This window comes from Hibiscus syriacus, unplaced genomic scaffold (genome assembly GCF_006381635.1).
Source record: "Hibiscus syriacus cultivar Baekdansim isolate YM2019G1 unplaced genomic scaffold, ASM638163v2 tig00110678_pilon, whole genome shotgun sequence".
NCBI classification, from domain to species: Eukaryota; Viridiplantae; Streptophyta; class Magnoliopsida; order Malvales; family Malvaceae; genus Hibiscus; species Hibiscus syriacus.
The window spans coordinates 1,702,360-1,726,977 of NW_024062822.1; the positions used below are offsets into that span (position 1 = coordinate 1,702,360).

The window sequence follows — 24,618 nt, forward strand, 5'->3', positions numbered from 1 at the left end:
CTTAACCATTCTTTCTGGCTCCACACGTTATTGACGGAATATTTTCAAATTCCTTTAAATAAACTTAAATCATACAAAGGGAGATTGAGACTATCGACCTTATGCCCCGTAGTTTCCCAGGAACATCCATCCACGTTCACAATGAGACACTTCTGTCTCCTCGTTGTATTGGCCGTGCTCGTTATTTCGGAACCGGCTTCTGTTGATTGTTGTAGGCCTCTTCGGTCGACAGAAACGGTTGGGGATGCAACCGGAGAAGCTGTTCGTGGTGTTAAAGTTGTTCGGGTCTCGGTTGAAGATGGGATGGGTCGGGTTTTAGAAGAGAAGCAAGTGGCAACTATGGCTGCTGCTGCTGGGCCTAGTAGAAAAGGTCCTGGTCATTAGTGATTTATCCTACGGCTTCATGTTCATTTTCTTCCTAGTTCTTCTGGTTTGTAATTGCTGAGGGATGTGGTGTATATATGTAAATTCTGAATTTATGTGTATAGTTTTAGAAGATTTATTGATTCTGTCTGGTGAATGCCATAGCAAATGTCTCAAAGAATTTTTAGGGATTTCTAGGGGAGTATTTTTCATTTTAAAAATGAGATTAATTATTTTTCCTATTTATAGAGTAACATATAAGTTTCAAACATCATTTTCATATGTTTTCGGTTGTTTCCTTTACATGTTCCTTTCCAAATTCCAAGCCTTTGCTTCCAAGACAAGCAAGGCAGTCTTGAGTTGTACATGTGTTCCCTTAGCGTTCCTTTTTCCTTCAACTCATACACCAGGATCATCTCAGACATTTCATCACAATATCCGACCAAGGAAACAAGATGGAGAACACAAATTCGGGATATAATCATGATATCTGCGTGAAATTCCAGGAAGCCTTGACCCGACCCTGCCTTGCTTCGTTTCAGACACTTTGATGCCAGTTCTAAGAGTTCCTCGACATCACCGAATCCACCCTTACCAATCAGCAACTTTGTATCAAAGTTGCTTGTGGCTAACAGAATCTCGAAAAATGGTATTGGTGGTGCCCTCTCAGTTTCGTGTTGAGGCTTCGTCCTATTATTGTGAGTGCTTCCCCTCTAGGCAGTTAATGACGGCCATTCCGGAGTTTCAATGGGTTTCAACTTCCTGCTTCTCAATCTAATAAACAGCAGCTCTCCAGAGATGCAGACAAGAACCGGACTGACGATAACAAAGAACTGTTCTGTTTGGTAAAGGAGATAAGCCCAGAATTCATGTCACCAACATAAGTCCGAGAAGTGATGTTTATGTTGATGTTTGATCCACAGTTGATGAAGTACTTGTCTGGAAGAGTGTATGTTGAAGACTGAAGAGGGTTTTTGATATGATGAGAAGAAGAATCAAAGGTTGATGGAGTTTACCTTCCATTGATTTGCTGTATTTTTGCATAAAATTCTCTTTCGCTCAGAGTAACGACACCATGTGAACCGAACATGATTATTTGAAAGCTCGAAGACAAGTCAACGTATGGAATCTATACACTTTGAACTAAAACATGGTCTGAGTAAATTCTAAACAATTTAGCGTTGGGATGTCAATTTAAGCTTACGAACTTAAATAAGCAAAACGACAGCTATTTGTAGCTATTAGCTATGTTCTATGGTTAATGCCACCGGATGCTTTCTACAAACTTTGTAACTATATACGCTTCTGTCTTCACCGAATGAATACACTTTAGAGATAAAAAAGATTTAGACGATAAAAGTTACATTCAACGTCAATACAGAGATAAATAGAGTTGTAACTAAGAAGACAAATTACCAGCTGAATGAGACTATCTGCCACCATCAATCCTCAGCAGGGAGAAAACACCACTCCGTTGTGTCTGAACCATAATCTTTTATCATGGGCACACCATCTTTTTCGACTGGGTAATTGTTCGAAGGCAAACGCTGGAAAGGTCTCGACGACATGTTGAAAGAAGCATCAACGGCGCTGTCCTCATGCGTCTCTTGGTGCACCACAGTTTGCTGTAGCTGCAATGTGTATCCCAAGTCCCAGCAGACGTCGAGCATTGTGGGCCTGCTAGCTCCGGTTGGCTTCAGACATTTCTCAAACTATTTCACTGAATTTTCTCAATGAATTGGGGTTCATCTGGTAAGTCATTGAAGGATCAAGGATGGTCTTTTCAGGTTCTCCCTTGCTTAACCAAATCATTCCCCACTCGGCTAGGTTTATCTCCTCCTTCCTATGCGAGTTAGTTATAGCTGGTCGAGCACAGAGCACTTCGAACAGTACAACACCAAAAGAATAAACATCGGACTTTTCCGTAAACAGAAGGTATCTAAAATATTCAGAATTGAGATATCCGAAGCTGCCTTTGTTGGCGGTGCTGAACCCATCTGGATCAAGAAGGCCAGATTTTGAAAGTCCAAAATCTGCAACTTTTGCTACGCATTCTTCATCAATCAAGATGTTTGTGGACTTGTGTGAAGATTCCTCCATCTGAACCTGTGTGAAGATAGTGAAGACCCTTTGCGGCACCGATACAAATTTCGAGCCTTTGCCTCCATGTCCATAAGGATAATGAGGATGGTTTCTTAGTATTCCCTTGCAACTTGTAAAGATGATCCCTGAGAGTCTCTTTCTCCATGAATTCATAAACCAGTATCATCTCGGACCCTTCATCACAATATCCAATCAGAGACACTAGATGGCATGTCAATCTTGGATAGAATCATGACCTCGGTTTGGAATTCTGGAAGACCATGGCCATGTTTGGACCCACTCCTTTTGACTGCAACTTTTAGACCATTTCTTAGAATCCCTTTATAGACTTCCCCAAAGCCTCCTCCAATTAACAATTTAGCATCGAAGGTTTTGGTTGCTTCTAAAATTTCAGCAAAAGGCATCTTTAACTTCAGTTTTAAGTTCGGAACAGGAGAGTGATTGACAGATTTTGAGCTCATTCCGATATAAGGGCTCGCTCCTCCGAAAAGAAGAGTACCGTATGAAGCCATTGGTTCCAAAACTTTAGCTTTTCTTTGTTTCTTGGACAACAAGAAAGCCACCAACAAAATACAGCAGATAACAACAAACCCAACGACTGAACCAACCATGATATGCACTAAATTCGTCCATTTTTGACCCAGGCTCCAAACCTGATTCTGTAACCCCTAAACCCGATCTAAAAAAAATTAAGTCAATCTAAAAAGTCATGTTGAAATTTGACCCTCACGAAACCATTTCTAATTCAAAACTCAAAATTTAATATTAATATTACGTAAACATTTCTCAAATTCAACTTCAAAATTTATTATTAAAATAATAGTACGAGGAAATCCGATATGAAAAGTAAATATATAAACCATGCATAAAATTTATTTTAACGTCTGAAGTCCCAATGGCAATTAATAAAAATAATTCCCAAAATATTATAAGTCTGATAAAGAAAAGTCAAATAAAATTCATACTGAAATAAAGTTTTATTTTGAGTGATGACTGTGATTCTCCAAGTACTAATTCTTTTAAGTACGAGTATCTAAAAGAGAGAAACTAAGGAGAGTAAGCGACAATGCTTGGTGTGTCTCTAAAGTACAACAAACACAAGTCAAAACACAAACAAATATGCAGTATGATTCAATAAGATATATTCATGATCCGAAGTCAACCAATAATAAATCACAATTTACAATCATGCAGTGATAACATAAATATAAATGTTATGCAAATGCTTATACACCCACCCATACTCAAAACACTCCATCAATGAGTGGGTTCCTCTGAACCACTCAAACTACAATCACTCCATATCCGAAGAGCGGTCCGCGACAAAGGCAAAAACCATTAAATCCGAAAAAGTGACATTCACCTCGTAGAGTGAATGCACTGAACTACCCCTATCAAAATCCATCCCAATATGATATGCAAATGACACACGTATCCGATATCTGGTCCGATCCGAATACTCATACTCGAATATCATATATTCAAATTCTGATTTGATCTGAATGCAATAATTATGTATACAAATAATCTAAATAACATACATTTTCGAATTATACCAAATACAACAATATCACAGAATCTATCATGCTCGAAACCAACTTCCAAACGAAGGGATCATAAAGGACGGCAGACGAGCTTACCTGGTCGGTCGGACGGCGTGAACGGCGGTGAAAAAGGTGAACGGCGCACTAGGGATTACTGAATGGAAGAAACGGGAGGGGGGAGAGTGTCGCGCGATGTTTAAAAAAAAAGGGAAATAGGGTTGTTTCATAATTTAAAAAAAGGGAAATAGGGTCATTCATCAAATTTAATAGAATTTTTGAAAATGCATCAAAATGTTCCAAATTTGCAATTTGGTAACTATTCCCAAATTAAGAATTTAGGTCAAAATTTCGCAATTTCTAGGGTTACGAATTTGGGGAAAATTCAGGGTGTTACCGGTTCGGTGATGAACTCCATGATCTCGAGTCCATTCAGGTAAGCGAAGTGATCCACGTTCGAGTTTGCCGAAGGAACAACACCAACACTAACGAAATCAGATTCACCCGAGTCAACTACGAAATCCAAATAGAATGGAACGGCCAAGTTCACAGTATACAGGTAAGGATTGATTTGCTGGCTGTAGTTATTGTATATAAAGAGATCGAATTGGACTGTGTTGGGTGATGAACTAAGGATGTCACAGATATGGACTCGAACAAAATGCCGTGCGTTCTTACTTACATTGAAATGCCAAGTAATGTTACGAGAATTCGATGTCTGACTGTCATTTAGGCTTACTTCTTTGCAAGTTCTATAGACACCATCTGGAATAAAGTTTGGAGAGGCTACATTATAATTTTCAGCACCTGTAAATATTCATCATCATAGCATAGCGTAATTGCCGGTTCATAAGAACAATTTGTTGCCCGATTTCCAACGATTACGTAGTCACCATCAGCTACCCATTCTGATGCAACTACCGTTGGGTAACTAATGAATTGGGGTTGGCTTCCAAAAGCAACTCTATGAATTGTTCTAAGCAACTGAGAGGGCAAACCCTGGTAAAGACCCGTTCTTCCTGCAGGACTCAGATAAGTCCGATTATCCTTAAGGTTTGGAACATGGAAAACTTCTATGGCGTTCACAAAGGCCAAAGATGATTTGTGTACAGGGATGAAGTTTATTTTGAACTTTGATGAATTGATAAGCACCAAGAAATCTTTAATCACGGGGAAAGAAGAACTGTTTCTGATACTGAAATTGGATAGCATACTTACTTGAAGCTGTAACATTGAACAAGGCATCCCTAGTTGAGCGAAAGGAAAGAAATGGAGGCGAACCACCACATGTAGGCCCTTGCCAGTGATGTCAAGTTGATAGGAAAAATGGTCACTTGAAAACCTTGCTGTTTGATAAAGAACCGAGTCTGATGATGTCTGCCGGGTTGAGTTTTTGATTGGTTTGCCATTGACAACAGAGAAGGAGTTTGGGTTTTTGTCCCAACAAATTTCCTAACTCGTTGTTGTGTGTAGGGAGAATCTGACCCAAAGTTGATGAAGTATTTTTCTGGGAAAACATAGGGTTGTGATAGAATCAAAACAGGGTATAACTGGAGAAGAAACAAAGGCAAAAAAACTGAGTTAAGCAACAACAGATTTCCTATTGCAGTGTGAGGGCGGCTATGAACCAGGTTTAGTGAGCAACAGTAATGGCTAAAAAGGAAGACTCTGGTTCACGACCTGACTATGATTCATGTTCCATGGGCCACGTTTCACTTGAAAAGATAAAACGATTCAGGTCCGCTAATATCGCGAAGCGAAATAGTATTGTCCAAAGGAAATGTCTGTTATTTCTCGGCATGTCATTTCAATTCTGATGACGGCATTAACAGGCACCCATTTGTTTTGAATAACAGTATTTCTGAAAACTGAATTTAATAACAATGATTTTATTACACTCTACCATTATATTATATCCATTAGATTTTCTTTAAATTTTATGTATAAATAATTCTTCTAACGATTGAAGTCTCCGGAATAAAAAGAAGTGAACGTATAAATTAACTTTATTATAATCTGAATTTATTTTAATTAAAAATTTTACATAAATAATATGATGACAATTATTTATAAAATAAAAATAAATATTATAGTAATAAACATCAATTTGTTTTTTCCCCTTCTGATAAACAAAAAAAAGTACGAAATCATAATTGATGGCTAAAAAATATTAAGTGCTTAACAACTAGGTGGTATCACTGACCTTGATCAAGATTGGAGAGCTGGTAAAGTGGAAAATGGAATATTCAAGTGTTAAACAATTAAGATATCGCTGACTTTGTCAAAGCTGGAGAGATGGTAAAGTGGGAACTAGAAAATTAAAGTGCTTAACTAGTAGGTTAATGAATTGATAGCAATAGAATATTACAGTGATGTTGGTTTGTCTGAACCCTGATATGTATTGTCTTATTGATGACAGCAGGGAAGTGGATTTATAAGAGTGAAGGAAATGACTGTGACATTCTTTATGACATGAGGCGAAAAAGGAAATATTTGAGTTACTACTTGTCCATATTCTACATTGTTTTGTAAAACCAGATTTCCAGCTCAAGATAATGAAAAACACAGCCATGATACGAGGAATTGCACAAGGAGAAAAAGGAAACAATTTCAGAAACTAAGCAAGCAGCTTCTTCCCGAGCTGCCTTGCCCTACACATGGCTTCCAATGGTTTGGGCATAGTGAGCCCTTGCCTTTCGGTCATGTCGATTGCCTCGTCTCTCACCATTTGCCACTCAAAACACTGAATCAGTGCCCCCAATGTGGACCCCAACGCATGTTGAGCTAAAACATTCCAGGGCAGCTCTTCTTCCTAACCCAAATGGCATCAACTTATAAATCAGATCACCCGTCTCTTTGCCTTCTTCGAACCTCTCTGGCTTGAAACTTGTCGGATCATCCCATAACTTAGGGTCTCTTTGAATAGCCCAAGCATTCACCATCAAGATTGCATCTTTGGGTTCTTCGTAGCCTCCGATGCTGCAATTTTCAGACGCCAAATGTGGAACCAACAGTGGAGCTGCCGGGTATAGCCGAAGGGTCTCGGAAATTATGCATTGTACGTAAGGTAATTTTGCGACATCGGCTTCTTCCACCAGTTTTTCTTGATCGGTGTGCTTGTCTAGTTCAGCTCTAGCTGTTTCCAGCACTTGGGGATTGTTCAGCAGATTAGACATTGCCCATTCCAATGTTATTGCTGTTGTATCAATTCCAGCAATTACAATGATATGCAAAATTGAAATTCTAGCCTGTAAAATTGTGTAATCCATGCATTTTCTTTTATTTATTTTGAGGAACATTATCCTTCACTGTAACCTATTTATAACTTGATATTTATATTTTCGTTAGAGCCGTACCTAAGTCTAAATTCAAAGTTTATAAGTAAACGAAAATGTCGCACTCAGCATTTAACACAGCAATAATAATAATTAATAAAGAAGAAGAAAATATCTAATCATTTGCCGCTGAAGTTGAATATCTAATCATTTCCGGATCCTGAAAAAGCAATAAAATTTCGTATGGAGATGTGAAAAAAATAATGAAGTTGAAAGTTCCAACTGACCTGAAAAAAGTCCTTTGATGAGTACATCGGTATAATATTCAAGCTGTGATTCTTGCAAAGATAGCAAATGAGTGATCATAGTGGCTTAGGGATAATTTTTGGAGTTTATGCCACGGAGATAATTTTGTAGGGATTGAGAGTGGCTTAGGGATACACCGATTTTGGTATCTATATCGGGTTTTGGAATACGTGTGATATCATGTACTTGTATTCTTCGTGTTCTCTACATCTATAGTGGATTATTGTTCATCTCGCACGTGGAGGTAGGTAAGGTCGAACCATGTTAACTCTCGTCTCCTGTGCATGTCTTATTTTATGTTGACATCGTTTTGATTATTTTTCCACTTTCATATTATAACAAGTGGTGTCAGAGCTATAGTACATGCTGTAGAATTTTGAAGGAATTTGTTGATACATATTTTATTAGTGATTTTGGAGACATACAAGATGAATTTGATGCAATGAGTTTTCAATTGCAAGGAAGTAATTCTTGATTAATCTGTGATACTTCAATGGATAATGCATAAGAATTGAAGTTGTTGAAGAATTGAAGACTAAATTTTGGATGAAATTTGGTTCGAGGGGAAGACTTGTTATATTTTGACACAAATTATAATTGGTAATTAAGTTGGATTTTCTAGTAATTATTTTAGGTAATAATTCTTATAGATTAAAAAATCTAAGAATTATTGGTGATCAAGTACTTGACTTTATAAATAGAGATAATATCATAACCTAATCAGATAAGGAGAATTATTTTGGAGAGAGATAATCTTTCTAAGATCTCTATAACTTTTGGGTTTATGTTACAGAGATGGTTTTGTAGGGATTAAGAGAGATTTTGAAATAAATCGTGTTTTGGTATTTATAACGGATTTTAAGATACATGTGATTTCATGTACTTATACTCTTCGTGTTATCTACATCTACCGTGAAAATAGATAAGATCGAACCACGTTAAATCTCATCTCTTATACATATCTTATTTTAGGTTGATATCACTTTGATTATTTTTCCGCTTTCATATTATAACATAAAGACACTGCCAATTCAGAAAGCTCCCTAATCATCTCGTTGAACTGCCTCCCTTCCTCGGAATTCTGGGCAACATCGTCGCCAAAATACCGCTTCCCCGCCATCATTCTCAAGATTATATTAAACGTCAGCTCCGAAAACATCAATTGCAGATCCACCTTGGCATACCCATCAGCAGAAACCCGATACAATCGGTGCAGCAAACGACTGATTTCGTCTCTTCGAATGTCTAAAGACATGTTTAGACGAGTTGAGGAGAAGATCTCGATGGCGGATTTTTTTTGCGGAGGTTGCGCCAATAATCGTCGTACGGGGCCAAATTGAGATTGGTGTAGTTGTAGCCGACGTGCTTGCCCATGACGAAGCGAGGGCGGTTGGCTAAGAAGACGTCGTTCGTGGTGAAACATTGTTGGACGGCGGAGGGTGAGGAGACGACGACGAGGAAACGGGAGCCGAGCTTGAGGGAGAAGATGGGGCCGTGTTTTTGTGAGAGGGAAAACAGTGTTCGATGGAGTGGTTCTTTGAGGAGATGAAGGTGGCCCAGAATTGGAAGAGCCAATGGACTCGGTGGGAGATTTTTGCGTCTTGAGATGATTAACTTGGTGGCCAGCCACAGAAAAAGAGCTGAAAGTACAGAGTATATCACGATTTCTTCCATTTTCATTGGTCAAAACTAAAATTTGCTGGAAATTATCAGCCATATATGCTGTATAAGAGGGAGATTGAAGCCCTGCAGCATTTATTTCTCCAATGAAATTGACGCCCAGAACTAGCCGAAACGACAAAACTCTATTATCACGTTTTGAACTGTCATCAGTAGTGATATTGATACCTATATATTTACTATAATGTTCCCGACTCAAATGGGTTACACATAAACTTTTCATATAGATCACCAGTAATCCCCGCAAGAACATGAACCATTCACAAAATGGTGGAACCGATTCCGATCCCTCATTACAATTTTACGCCTGGTGATTTTAGAGATCAACTTGGTTGCCGCATGGCAATCGGAGCACACCCGGAGGTTTTTTACAATCTTGATAGGGGTCCCTGGTTGAGTGCTGATAAGACCATATGCAAGCGCCAGTTTCTCACTGTGAACTTCAAGTGACTGCTCTTTCTGTTCATCCCCTATGTCATGTAGTACAATCTCTGTTTGTGGGGTGTAACCATGGGATTTAAGCCAGCAATTCATTTCCTCTAACATCTGATATATTTCATCTGTTTTCGAGTGTTTCAAGTCCCCAGCAAGGAACTCATAAACCCTATTGTTCACTTCGATCGAGCTACAACCAGGCTCCTTCTGCACCCCACTGTCTTTCATCAAAGTCCTTATCCTTGCTACTTCTTCCCAATTGCCTTTCGCAGCATACATGTTCGAAAGAAGGATATAAGTCCCTGAATTAGCAAGATTGTGGCTGACAAGATACTCTGCTATTTTCTCTCCCAATTCAAGATTACCATGTAATCTACATGCCCCAAGCAATGCTCCCCACAAGATGGGATCGGGTTCTACCTTCATGTTCTTCACAAGCTCATACGCATCTTCCAATCGACCGGCACGTCCGAGAAGGTTCACCATACATCCATAATGTTCAATCTTCGGTTCAATCTCATATTCATCTCTCATTGCATTGAAAAAACTCCATCCCTCTTCGACCAAACCGGAGTGACCACATGCACCCAAGACACCGATGAATGTAATATCAGTAGGCCGCAATCCGATCCTGCACATTTCATTAAACAACTCTAACGCATCTTGGCTTAACCCATGCAAGGCATACCCTATAATCATTGAATTCCATGCGACAACATCCTTATCAGAAATCTTATCGAACACTAATCTTGCATCCTCCAAGCTCCCACATTTGCTGTACATATCAATCAAAGCAGTAGCAAGACGAACATTCACTTGAATATCGTTATTATCTACAAACGAATGAAGCCATCTGCCCGACTCCAAAGCTCCAAGCTGCCCACAAGCTGATAAAACAGCTAGTATAGTGATTTCGTTAGGCCTAGCTTTGGCTGCTAACATTCGCCTGAAAAGCAGCAATGCTTCATTAGGCATTCCATGCTGAGCATACCCATCGATCATCACATTCCAACACACCACGTCCTTCTTCACCATTCCATCAAACAGCAACCTTGCTTCCTTGAGCTCACCGTGTTTCGCGTAACAAGTTAGCATCGTGGTCAACGAAACTAAACTCTTTTCCGGCATTCTCTCAAACACGAGACGGGCAGAACCGACGTCACCCCCTCTTGCGTAAACATCAACTAGACCCGTCTTTACATACAAATCCGAATCAAACCCGAGTTTGATAACTTGAGAATGAATCATTTTTCCATGCTCAAGAGAGCAAGATTTCAGTACTGATGAGAAAGTAAACTCATTAGGCTGAACGCCTTCATATAACATTTGGGTATAGATAAACAGAGCTTCCTGGGAGAGGCCATGAAGGGCGTGGCCGTTAATGATAGAAGTGTAGAAAAATATATTGGGGTTGAGAGTTCGGTTGAAGAGAGCGAGAGAGTAGTCGAGACGGCCTAGCGAAGAGTAAGAGCGTTGAAGCTTGAAATTGAGGATGGGGTGTTGATGAAGGTCGTGGCGGAGGAGAGCTGCATGGATTTGGAGTATTTGATGAATGGAGTTGGATTTATCTAAGAGAACAGCTAGCTTGTCTGGCGATGGTGGGAAGTTGGTGACGGCGACGGTGAATGAGAGAGTACTACGGTTTATGGAGGGTGTCGTCAGTTGTGGGGTGGTGAAAAGCATGGTTGAGCACATGCTTGAAGGAAACAAATTCTCAAAAATTGAGGCGCTCACGAGCTTCTGCTCGACATTTTTATTACAGAGTATACTCAATAGATTTGTTTCCTCTGTAGTTTTACCTTATCATTATAGATTTCGAAGAGACACGAGTTGAGTGGAAGGGGAATGCCTTTTAAGCTCAAAATTTGTTTGCATATACAATAAGGGTAAACTACACTCACAGTCACTATTATAAAACGTTATTTTTATTTTCGTCATTTGATTAATCATCTGATTAAAAATTATATATGGTGAAATTTTAGAAAATTTATTGAGTGAATTATTTTAAATATTAAAATAATTAAATTTATTGAATGATTTTAATGGTAAAAATATTATTTTTTAAACAAATAAATTTAAACATAATATTTATATAATAGTTTAAGAGAAAAACAATATTATTTTATAATTAATTTAAATTATTTTAAAAATAATAATCATTATTGAATCCTCATATTTGTTTTGCATGCATTGCCCACATCAATGACATATAGTATGTCATGGGATATTGGGATATATGAAGCAAGCTCCTAAAATCTCCATTAAAAAATAGAACGAAAAACAAAAGAATGGAAGAGAAGAAAAACATCGAAAGGCGTAAAAAGAAAAGGCCATGAAACAGTAGCGGGAAGGAACGGTAGTCGTCGTTTCCCTTTTAGTTTTCTCCTTCAAACCAAGCTTCTTTTTATCACTAAAATTCTAAAACCAAAAAAGGCAAAAGCAAACCTCAGCTGCACGCTAGCTGCACCCGAACATGCAAACGGAAGATAACCAGGTTCCGTTACTATCCGACCAGGACTCGAACGAAGATGTTGCGCAAGGCTCCGGTGAAAAATCCACGTCATTGGAATCAATGAACCGGATGATGAAGGTTCACTGGGTGCCATCCCACCTTTTTCTTGGAAAAAGTTCTGGCTTTTCACCGGCCCCAGTTTTTTTAATGTCAATAGCGTTCTTGGATCCTGGGAATTCGGAACGTGATCTCCAAGCCGGAGCTATAACCAGTTATTGCTGTGGCTTTTCATGTGGGCTACGGCAATGAAATTGTTGGTTCAGCTGCTGTCGACAAGGCTTGGTGTGGCCACGGGGAAACACTTAGTTGAGCTTTGTAGCGAAGAGTACCCGACTTGGGTTTGGGATGGTTTTGTGGGTAATGGCATAGTTAGCTTTGATCGGAGCTGATATACATGAAGTTATTGGAAGTGCTATTGCTATTAAGATTTTGAGTAATGATGCTTTGCCTTTGTGGGCTGGTGTTTTTATTACACCCTGCGTTTGGTCAGTGTTCGTGTTGATTTTCATGATTTTTTTCTATTTTCGTTTTCATTTGTAGTATTTTTGTGTTTTTTAATTGTATGATCTCTGAGTTTTCAAGTTTTTTTACTCAAAATAAAGAGTCGGTGAAAAAAAACTCAACTTTTCTTCCTCTGAGAACATTGTAAAAAGAGGCTTTTTTATATCCATTTTCTCCTTATATTTTCTCACTTGGTTTTTCGTTTCCTTTGCCTTGTTACATTTTTATCTTCTTGTTTCTTGAGAACTCTGGAGTGAGGAAGCTGGAAGCATTTTTTGCTGTTCTTATTACTACAATGGCGATTTCATTTGCTTGGATGTTTGGTGAAACTAAACCCAGTGGCTCCGAACTTCTTCTTGGTGACAAACTTCCCTCCACTGCAAGCAATTTTCATATAGTACTGCGTATAGTATTGCAAATTGACTGATGCTCTAGTGGTTTTATATTTACATGCATTTTGGTTCCAAAACTCAGCTCCAAATCAATCAAGCAGGCAGTCGGAGTTGTGGGCCGCATTATTATGCCACACAATGTGTTCTTGCACTCTGCACTCATGCAATCACGAGAAATCGACCGCAACAAGAAAGCCAGGGTGCAAGAAGCTCTCAGTAATTACTCAATCTAGTTGGCTGCTGCACTTATAGTTTCGTTCATAATCAATCTATTTGTCGCTACTGCATTTGCACTTATAGTATTGGTCTTGTTAATGTAGGACAGTATCTTGAAGAAAAATATGGAGGTGGGTTAATCCCCATTTTGTATATTTGGGTTATTGGGTTGTTAGCAACAAGACAAAGTAGCACTATTACTGGCATCTATGCAGGGCAGTTCATCACGAGAGGTTTCTTGAAGATGAGGTTGAAAAAATTGGCTGAGCATTGATCAGAAGGAGTCGTGCAATTATTCCTACTATTATAGTGGCTCTTATTTTCGATACGTCTGAACGAACCCTCGATGTCTTGAACAAATGGCTTAATGCGCTTCAGTCAATTCAGATTCTTTTTGCTTTGATCCCTCTTCTTTTCCTGGTATCCAAGGAACAAATCATGGGTGCCTGCAAAATTGGCAATGTACTCAAGGTATGCCCTTAATTTCCTCTCGCCTATTATTGTCTACACTTGCATTGACTGGCATCGATGTAACTACTATACTGGGTTCCTTGACGCCATCGATGTAACTTTACTTGTCTACACTTAGCCGTGAACCAGGTGCCTGTAATGTATCATTCGATTATGAAAACAATCAGAACATGCTAGTTTATAAGTTCCACATGTTTGAACAGTCTTGCTTCTTTGTCATCTCTTCCTTCGTAGAGGAATTAAACAAACATATGAAAGGAAACTCACTGAGATGATTGTCATATCAACAATGAAGCATCATTTTAACTCCGGGTGGTCGATTGATTCATTTTATTGCTTGTTTACTATCCTTCACTGCTTGTAGATCCTATCAGATCAAGAATTTGCCTCGTTTATGTTCCTCTCTTTTGCAGACAGTTGCAAGGCTCGTAACCGTGCTGTTGATAGTGATCAACGGGTATCTTTTACTCGATTTCTTCTCCTCAGAAGTCAATGGCCTAGTGTTCACAAGCATAGTGTCTGCATTTACAGGTGCATATCTTGCATTTATAATTTACCATATGCCAACCGGCTTATGTACCATCGAACTTTATGTTCATCGATGAATGCCTCGAGTTTAAGCATCTCTGTATTTGTGTATATGCATATTACAGGGGCTCTATTTACAGAGCAGTGTCTCAAACAACACTGTTGTAAACTATATATTTTACAGAGAAAAACATTATTTTAAAATTTGAAAGAACCAAATGATGTAATGTCGAAAATGTAGTATTTATATACAGAGTATTCAAAATGTATGACAGCACTGTGAAGTTAGTAGCCATATTTTTCTTGTTAATAACTAATTGATCCAAAGTAAAATTTTCTCCACAAAAACGTTAAAATATATGAAGAAGAAAAAATCTTCGTGGAGAAGTAACCTAAAACTTGACTAAAATTTTAGGGCATTCGGATTGTTTAAATTGAGCCCATTTGCTAATGAACAAACAGAAACAAAACAAATCGTATTTTAATGCGTTAAACTAATAATAATAATAGTAAAATGAAGTTGAATAATACATAAAAAGCCCTCAAAATACAACACAACATTTTAGTAAACCCTCGTGTTTATTTTGTAGTTAAACAAGCCCCTAATCTATGTTTTTTACCCATTAAAGGCTAAAGCCCTTACTTAATCTGTGGCATTCTTATGTTTATGTGAAGGATGTGATGAACAAATGACATGGCAATATGGGTTAAAATTTATTTATTTTATTTTATAGATTTATGCATATCTTATTTTTCATTGGTTACAAAGATCTCTAACTAAATACTCAAAAGTACGTGACTAAAACTTTCTTAATCTACCCAAATTTTTAAAGGAATCATTTGTAGTTCATTTTGGGTTTGGTTTAAAAATTAATCATATTTATATTTAAGGGTAAAGTGCACAAATGGTCCCATGACTATAATGTGTTGCTTTGTTGAGTTAACTTATTAAAAGTTACAAAATGATCTCATGATTATAGGATGTTGTTTTATTGAGTCCCTAGACTATTAAAAGTTACAGAATAATCACCTAACTATTTATATGTTCAAAACTCGTCCTATTTCGTTAAAAATCAATGAAAATCTGGACATTAGCCTGTTGAATGAGATATAATAGTCATTTGAGATTTTGGGATCAAATTTTATCATATCATAGTCAGCAGATTAACATCCAACTCAAACTACCGTTAATTTTTAATAGAAAAAGAAGAGTTTGGAACATATGAATAGTTGAGTGACTATTTTGTAACTTTTAATAGTCAAAAGACTCAACATAGCAATGTCCTATAGTTAAAGGACCATCGTGTAACTTTTAATAATAGGGAACTCAACAAAATAATGTTCTATAGTCGAGGGACCATTTGTGTACTTTACCCTATATTAAAATGTAGGATAAACTACACATTTAGTACTTAAACTATCATGTTTTGTCTGTTTTAGTACATAAACTTTCAATTTCTTTAAAACCATACCTAACATTTAGTTTTTGTTTCATTTTAGAACCTCGTCGTTAAAAACTTAACGCGTTTAGTACTTAAACTATCAATTTCTGTCAGTTTGGTTTTAGTACCCATACTTTCATTTTTTTTCTTTAAAAGTTGACATTAAATTTTGAACAATTATAGTAAAATGAAACAAAAACTAAACTCTAGGTATGGTTTAAATTTTTTTTTTTAAAAGTTTAGGTACTAAAATAGATCCAAACTGATAGTTTAAGTGCTAAACATGTAATTCACCCTAAAATATAACATTACTGTTTTTATAAGAGGGTTGAATAGAAATTTCTAATAAAAATATTAGTCGGTTCAATTTATAATGATAATTTTATGACTTCTTTTAGCTTCATAGATTATTCTCGTTATGCAAATAAAAAATGTTGTATAAAGTGAAAATCTTATATGTAATTTTGAAAAGAATAACTTTTTGAGTCGAATGAAAACTATAACAAATGTTGTTTCAATCTAAATAAATTATGCGAATATCTCATAGAATTTTTATGAACATATGTGATTAGAAATTAATCTTTATAATAGAAGTTATATACCCTAGAACATAACTAAGAATAAAAATACTATATTAAAAATTATATTCATCATGCCATGTCATTTTGTCATCTCATCTTCCACATAAGCACAAAATGTGTCAACTAGATTAAGGACTTTAATGGATAAAAATTATAAATTAGGGGCTTATTTAACTGCAAAATAAGTACGAGGGCTTATTTAAACATAGTGTTGTAGTTTGAGCCTTGAGGGGGGTTTAAAGTGTATTAGCCAATGATGTTTCATTGAACTAAAAACATCAAACATGTTGCAATAAAGCAAGAAACAAGAACAAGAGAAGTAAAAAAGTACTCGGAAAACAAAAAGAAATTTAAGAGCATTCTGCAAAGGGTTGCCTCTTTCTGCAACTGAGGTTCTTCAATTTACTGGATTTAGGGTTCTTCTTTCCATCGGCTTCCGGTCGAGGTATGTATACACATATATCAATTAAATTCATTTATAATTTTTGGTTATATTTATTGATTTGTTTTCGGTGTTTTTCTATGTAAAGTGTTGTGAAAATATCAAACAATGCAAAACGGGTGAAGATCATGATATTTATGTGACATTTGGTTCGCTAGAATGTTTATGAGGGAATTGAAATCTGTGAAGGAATTGGAATCTGAAACATGTTTGGTTGGCAGTAAATTGAATTGGAATTCAATTTCATATTTTGTTTGGTTCGCAGACATGTCAAATGAATTTGATTTCAGTAATGTAAAATGACATAAATCCCCTTCTTATTTTTTTTGCTTAATGTTAGTTTGTTTTATAACTTACATGTAGCAATATAGTATAAAAATTTAATTAAAAATTTCATTTTATTGATTGATTATTCATTACAATAAATTATAAAAAATCATACTAATAAACATCATAAGTTAAAATCATCCCAATTAGGGATGGCCATGGGTTGGGTCTTTGGTCCACCCGACCCGACCTGAGAACAAGGGAACCTCTACCCGAGACCCGACCCGAAATAATAAAAAAATTATTTTTATTCAATAAAAACAGTGACTTAATTGAAAAAAATTATATATAGAGGGGTATTATTGTAATTATTCCTAAATATATAAGGTAAAATTATATATATATTTTCGGGTCGGGTCGGGTCGGGTATTTTTCACCCTAAATCCGAACCCGACCCGAATATCACACTTAAAAAAACCCGACCCGAATATCATACTTAAAAAACCTGACCCGACCCAACCCGAATATCATACTTAAAAAACCCGAACCGACCCAACCCGAATATCAAACTTAAAAAAACCTGACCTGAAGCCGAATTTTTAAAAAAAAATCCTACCCGATCCCAATTTTTTTAAAAAAACCGACCCGACCCCGAATTTATTTATTAAAAAATCCGACCTGAATACTAAAAGATTGACAAGGGTAGTATGGTCAAATTTCACATTCTCTCCTCCAAATGATTTCAATTCCATCATGTTATGGATGAAATTTATTTTCCCTCCCTTGATGGAATTGGATTTCAATTCCCTCTTTGAAAACTTGAACCAAACATGGGAAAGTGGTGAAATTAGATTCCAATTCCCCCTATTCCAAGGGATTCTAGCGAACCAAACTGTAACACCCCAACCCGTACCCGACCCGAATACGAGTCTGAGGTGTCACATTGACTTTTCAAACCTTGACACTTAAAGGAAAACCCCGGGGAATTTAAAACTTGTTTAAAACAAAATACTTTAATTTACATAAAAGAGACCACAAAATACAAACTTGATCAGAGTACTCATAATTAACGACCTATTACATGCCAACACTCTATACACAACAAAAAAAATACTTTGTCGATTACTTCTGATCTGATCTTCTAGTAATAATACTGCCCTTGCTACTTTATTCTTGCTCTTCACGTTTCTTGGTACCTACGTGTAAATCACTTACACGCTAAGTCATAGACTTACTGAGGCAATAAATAAACATGTAACAGTAGATTCATGAATATGAATTCTTACTATTTGATCATGACATTTCAATATGCATGGATATATTTCCTATGACATATATAATCAAGTCATGCACACATGAAACTTACCTTTTTGCATCACTTTCACTTTAATTTATATTTCAATTGTTGTTGTTGTTGCCCATGTATATTATTGAGAATAGAGGTATGTGAGTACATTGAGGTTGTGCACCAATGCTGTCACCAACAGCTCGTATAAATTCCCTCATGGGGCACGGAACATTTGTTCAGTATTCGTCCCAAAGGACTGCTATATATGTCTCGTAGGACCACTACGTCCCGAAGGACTACAATACCCTCGACTCTTGGCATGCCAACTATACCTATAGCTCTCGTATCATATACTATGGGCATTTATTATGAATATATTTCTCATCATGTTCTTTCTTCTGTCACATACCACATGTATGTGTAACCATATATTTCATATCATATCACATATTGCATATTCATATGTCATTTCATATATTCACATAGCTTATTTCATTTCACATTGGTCATATCTCATAGCATATATCACATATGCATATAATCATGTATATCATATCATATATCTTATGTTTCATACTCTTATGTTTATGCATATCATGTATTCATGTACATATAAGAGTCACATATCAAATAACATTTTAGGAATCACTTCTTACCATAGTAACTCCATCATTGGCTCATCGCAAGCCAATGTTCGTTCAATAATATAAGTACAATTAAAATTGCACTCACCTTAGCCTTGCTTTGATTAGATTATAATCCTTTGATTATTCCGAAACTTGTTTAGGCTCAATATCTACATAAATATATCATTTCAAAACAACTATCAGAAGCCTAAATTTTAAACTTGATGTTAATAACTTAAATCGGTTTAATGAATCAAATTCTATTTTTTCATTTAGGGGGAATCGATACCCCCCAGGGGGAATCTGTTCCCGGGGAATCGATACCCCCACAGGGGGAATCTGTTCCCGGGGAATCGATACCCCCACAGGGGGAATCTGTTCCCCCTGCACATACTGGAATTTTTGTCCAAGAGGGGGAATCGATTCCCTTCATAGGGTATCGGTTCCCTCTACCCAGAAATTGTATTTTAACCCCGAAAATCATCAATTCTTCACTTAATTCTTCTATTTTAAACCCCTATCATGTCATTAAACTCAACTACCATTACTTAAACCAACTTATATCCATGAAAATCATCTATAACTTCAAAATCCAATCCTTCATATGTAATTCAAGAATCATACTCAAATTTTAATATGTTCTAATTACAATCCTAACACTTATATCTTCTTATTCTCATAGATGACAAGTCAAATTCAACTTAAAATTCAACTTATCAACTCTATTCCATGATTTCATATAAAAACTCGTTTTCTTAAATCTCTTATAACTTCTTCATCTTTTGATTATAAGACAACTTAAGCTTTCCTTAAGCTTAGTTATCATCTAATGATCAAAACCTAATCTTCAATTTAACAAATAACCAACAAATAGAAAACTCACATTATGCTCTGCACGTTGGAGAAGAAGAAGGTAAGAAGAAGAAGAGTTTTCTAAATACTCTCCCCCAATGTTTATCTCTCACAAAGAGATAACAAAATATCTTTCATGTTAAATGACCATTTTGCCCTTTAATTCCTTTGATAATTACTAATTATTTTCAGGAAATATTTCCGAACAAATCATTACACTATTCAAATATCTTACTTTAATCAACACATTATGAAGTTTTACAATTTAGTCACTAACCCGTATTTTGGGATGTTACAAATCTCTCCCCTTAAGAAAATTCGTCCTCGAATTTTCACTGTACAAATATATGGGAACTGTCTACTTATATCATATTTGCACTTCCATATTATACTACAGATCCACCTCTTTTAAAGATCCATAAGGTCTAATGAATGTAGGACTGAGCTATACTATGCAGAGAATCTTATTCAGAACAAGACATTAATAAATACTTTATCACTTATATAGAAATTCCATTTTTTTCTTTAAATATATATAGAACTTCTATTAACTATCCACTATCTTAATTTTTTTTTTCACTTTTCTTCAACTTCTTTGATCCAATCCGTCCATACAAAATCTCAATATTTCTATTCAACTAACTTAATAGTTTCCAGCATTTCTTTTACACAATGTCACAAAAAAAACTATTTTGACATCTTTCTTTACTTGCAAACCTACTACTCATTAAACAAACTCAATAATAACTCTTCCTATGACAACATTATCTGACTTTAATCTTTAACTTTCCTTCGTGGTTGCAATTACTAAACTTATTTTCAATCAACAAGGAATTACATTCATTCTATCTTTTCACTCATTCGATTCTACACCTTTTAATCTTTAAAATTCGTATAAATATAATGTCGCTCATCATGGAAATAATAAGGTTCCATCCACGGTAATCTCAATCCTTATCACTCAACATCATGAGTCCGTTGATTTCTTTCATCCATCTCTAATGACTTACAACATAAACCAAACATTTATTCTTATACCGTCTTCATCCAAATTATTATACACCTTTCTTTCTAAATTTTACTCATATCAATCTTGAAATTGATGACATACTCTTTTTTTCATCTCAAAAGTAACATTTATCTTTAACAACTTGATTAGAGAATACTATCATTCAAATATATCTCAAATTTCCTTCATACATATAATAAATCCTTATCTCTTTTACTATATTTACATGGCTAAGAAACACACCTTAAACCAATACATGTTACACTTGGTTAACTTAGTCTGACATTCTTTTCCGATCTTTTAAACTCTATTATACGCTCCCCTTTGCATAATTAATTTTTTTTTCTAATACGATACTTTAAGAAAACTTTATCGTCTTCATAAAATTCAATTTATTTATGTCTCAAGTCTGCCTAATACTTTTGTCGATTAGATGTCATCTTGAAATTATCTTAAATTATCTTTACTTTATCCTCAACCACTTTCAATAAATCCTGGAAAATAAAATTATGTCCTTTAACTTGAACCAAATTAATGATGTCCGATTTTCTCCCAAATAAAACTTCATACAGAGTCTCTTAATGCTCAATTGATAATTATTATTATAGACAAATTCTACTAAAGGTAAATAATTTTCCCATGATTCTTGAACTCAATCATACATACCCTTTTTAAGTATGAATAATCTGTTAAACTCACTATTTGTCTATGCATAGATATCAATTCTACAATTAATTTAAATTCCTAAGACCTTTTCAAAGATTTCCACAACTTTGAGATAATCTTAATCTTCATCAGATATAATTAAGGCATGCAATTTACAAAATCCAACAATCTTTTCATATAACCTTACATACTTATCCAAGAAATATTTACCTCAGTATGATAAAGGATACTAACTTAATCAGTTTCTTCATAAACCTCCAAATTTAGTCTCTACTGAAATTCTGATACAAAATTCATAACTCTTTATCCTTTCCACTTAGAATTGAAAAATTCTACTTTTATACCAAACTTATACTTACACCTTATCATAACCTTTCATTCTTAAACCTTTAAACTCTATCATTTAATTTCCTTATCTCTTTATTCCTTCACAAATCAAAATCTCCTTGCAATCTAAATCATTTCATTCATTTTTTTTTACTCCATTACGTTTTTCATATCTATATGAAAAACATCATAATAACACTTATTTATATTGATTACTAATATTTATCACATTTTCATAACCTTAATATTTAACATTATTTCACATAACTTTATTCTTTATCCTTTCTACTGCTTATTTTTATTTCTCAAAGCGCCTTTAAAACCTGTAAATACTCTTCTCATTGCCTTAATCATATATATATATATGATCCAAATACCTAACCATATTCAAATCCATATCATATTGATTAATTCACTTTATATTTTCTTCCATTCAGAATTATCTCAACAATTGTTTACTTAACTTATCAAATCCACATTCTTCTCATGTATCATGAAATTTTATTTGTTCACTCTCAACATTTCAACATCTTCCATCTTATAAAATAATTACTGACATATCTATTTCTTAAACTTTTTCCGAAACATATTCACATCAATAAATCTTCCATTATTCCCATTACAACATTTATTTACCATATTTTAGCTCAACTGCATAGGAACTAAATTATCTCATCTAAATTATCCACTTTATAGTGGATATCCTTAACATTTTTAATAGCACCTTATTTTTTTAAACGAAATCTTTAATTTTTAATCTAGGGTACAACCCTTATCCACTCAATCATATACCATTTTTCAATCAAATTATTATATATATATATATATATATATATATATATATATATATATATATATATTTTCCAATGATATATTACTCAACTTTTCAAACTTGGACTTTTACTCACACGCAATATTATTTCTCTGATTAAAATCGAACATTATAACTTCCTTTATCTTATAAATTGTTCACGACTTACTCATTCTCAAACTTTTCTTTACTCTATATCTTCTCTGAACATTCAAATCCTTATCTCACATACACATACTTAAACTTATTTATCCCTTTAAAATAATTTTTCTTCAATTTTCATAACTTCTAACAGAGCTTTTAACCCAATTCACAAAGATTGTCTTTAACCCTGACTTATCATCAATTAACTCCTTATTAATATTCAAATATCAGACCCTACCGCTTTAGTCTGTCTGACTCTCATCTGATTTGATTCTGTGGCGGAGAATGTAACTAATTCATATCTGATTTGAAGTTGAAAGCTAGAATCTCTATCTTTCTTTAATGGTGCTTAACTCTATTAAACACTAATTCTCTTAATCATCTGAAATTTTTGTTCTCCAATCCTTTTATTCTTAGCTCTCTATATAATTTTAACGCAATTAATCATTTCTTGAATTGAGAACAATTTCAAAACCAGTAACACTCTTTTAATTTAAGGCGCAAGCCCTAAACAACCAATCACATGTTCTTCCTTATCCTTCCTAATCAAAATTAACACAACAATAAATCTGTTTAACTTATTAACTTATACTCATACACATGCATGTGTAAATGTTAATCTCATATATTCGATCTTCATTTGTTTTATGAACTGGTCGTTCATGTATTTATTCATAAATTCTTTTACAATTGATAACCACGTCACTTGATATTTTAACATCCTTATGGTGACATTTATTCACCATACTTCTAGCTTACCTACGTAGTAATAAAACTACTCAATTTAACTTCTCCACTTTGGAGAAATGAAAATTTTCTAATATATCTTCCTACCATTAATCAAATTTCCATAACAATGGAACATTTTCTCAAATTCACCCTTAAACTCGGGTGTTCTCAACTCTTTTCAATACATTAATTCTATGAATTATAGAAGTATAAAATTAAAACAAATTATAATATCATTCAACATCATGAATCACTCTCTAATCTTATACAGGCATTCCCTGAGGTTTTCGCTCTTCTCCCTGCCTGGCCAGGGCAGGTGAATGCAATTACCTTCAGGTCTATCACCTTGTATTTCACTTTAGAAACTCTTATGATCATATATCTAATATAACATAATATTTTAATTCTATTAGCAAGACAGTACACTTACTATTTCATCATATCAGAAGTTTTTACTATTTTGTTGGCATGTATACCTTATAAAACACTCTAGACTCCGGTTTATGCCGAGAATCGACTAAACCTTAGCTCTGATGCCATTAACTGTAACACCCCAACCCGTACCCAACCCGAATACGAGTCTGAGGTGTCATTGACTTTCAAACCTTGACACTTAAAGAAAAACCCGGGGAATTTAAAACTTGTTTAAAACAAAATACTTTAATTTACATAAAAGATACCACAAAATACAAACTTGATCAGAGTACTTATAATTAACGACCTATTACATGCCAACACTCTATACACAACAAAATACATACTTTGTCAACAAAATACATACTTTGTCGATTACTTCTGATCTGATCTTCTAGTAATAATACTATCATTGCTACTTTATTCTTGCTCTTCACGTTTCTTGATACCTACGTGTAAATCACTTACACGCTAAGTCATAGACTTAATGATGCAATAAATAAACATGTAACAGTAGATTCATGAATATGCATTCTTACTATTTGATCATGACATTTCAATATGCATGGATATATTTCCTATGACATATATAATCAAGTCATGCACACATGAAACTTACGTTTTTGCATCACTTTCACTTTAATTTATATTTTAATTGTTGTTGTTGTTGCCCATGTATATTATTGAGAATAGAGGT

At 35.0% G+C, this 24,618-nt stretch overlaps 1 protein-coding gene and 3 pseudogenes across 1 annotated transcript; 1 reads left to right on the forward strand and 3 right to left on the reverse strand.

The window, feature by feature from the left end:
- Positions 1–1,714: 1,714 nt before the first annotated feature.
- LOC120138203 lies at positions 1,715–6,520 on the reverse strand (annotated as a pseudogene).
- Positions 6,521–6,624: 104 nt separating this feature from the next.
- LOC120138204 lies at positions 6,625–9,293 on the reverse strand (annotated as a pseudogene).
- Positions 9,294–9,463: 170 nt separating this feature from the next.
- Positions 9,464–11,567, reverse strand: LOC120138083 (pentatricopeptide repeat-containing protein ELI1, chloroplastic-like). The gene has a single exon (XM_039153680.1). It carries the CDS (start codon positions 11,396–11,398, stop codon positions 9,497–9,499), a length of 1,902 nt encoding a protein of 633 aa, XP_039009611.1. The 5' UTR covers positions 11,399–11,567; the 3' UTR covers positions 9,464–9,496.
- Positions 11,568–12,063: 496 nt separating this feature from the next.
- LOC120138205 lies at positions 12,064–14,400 on the forward strand (annotated as a pseudogene).
- The last annotated feature ends 10,218 nt before the right edge of the window (positions 14,401–24,618 follow it).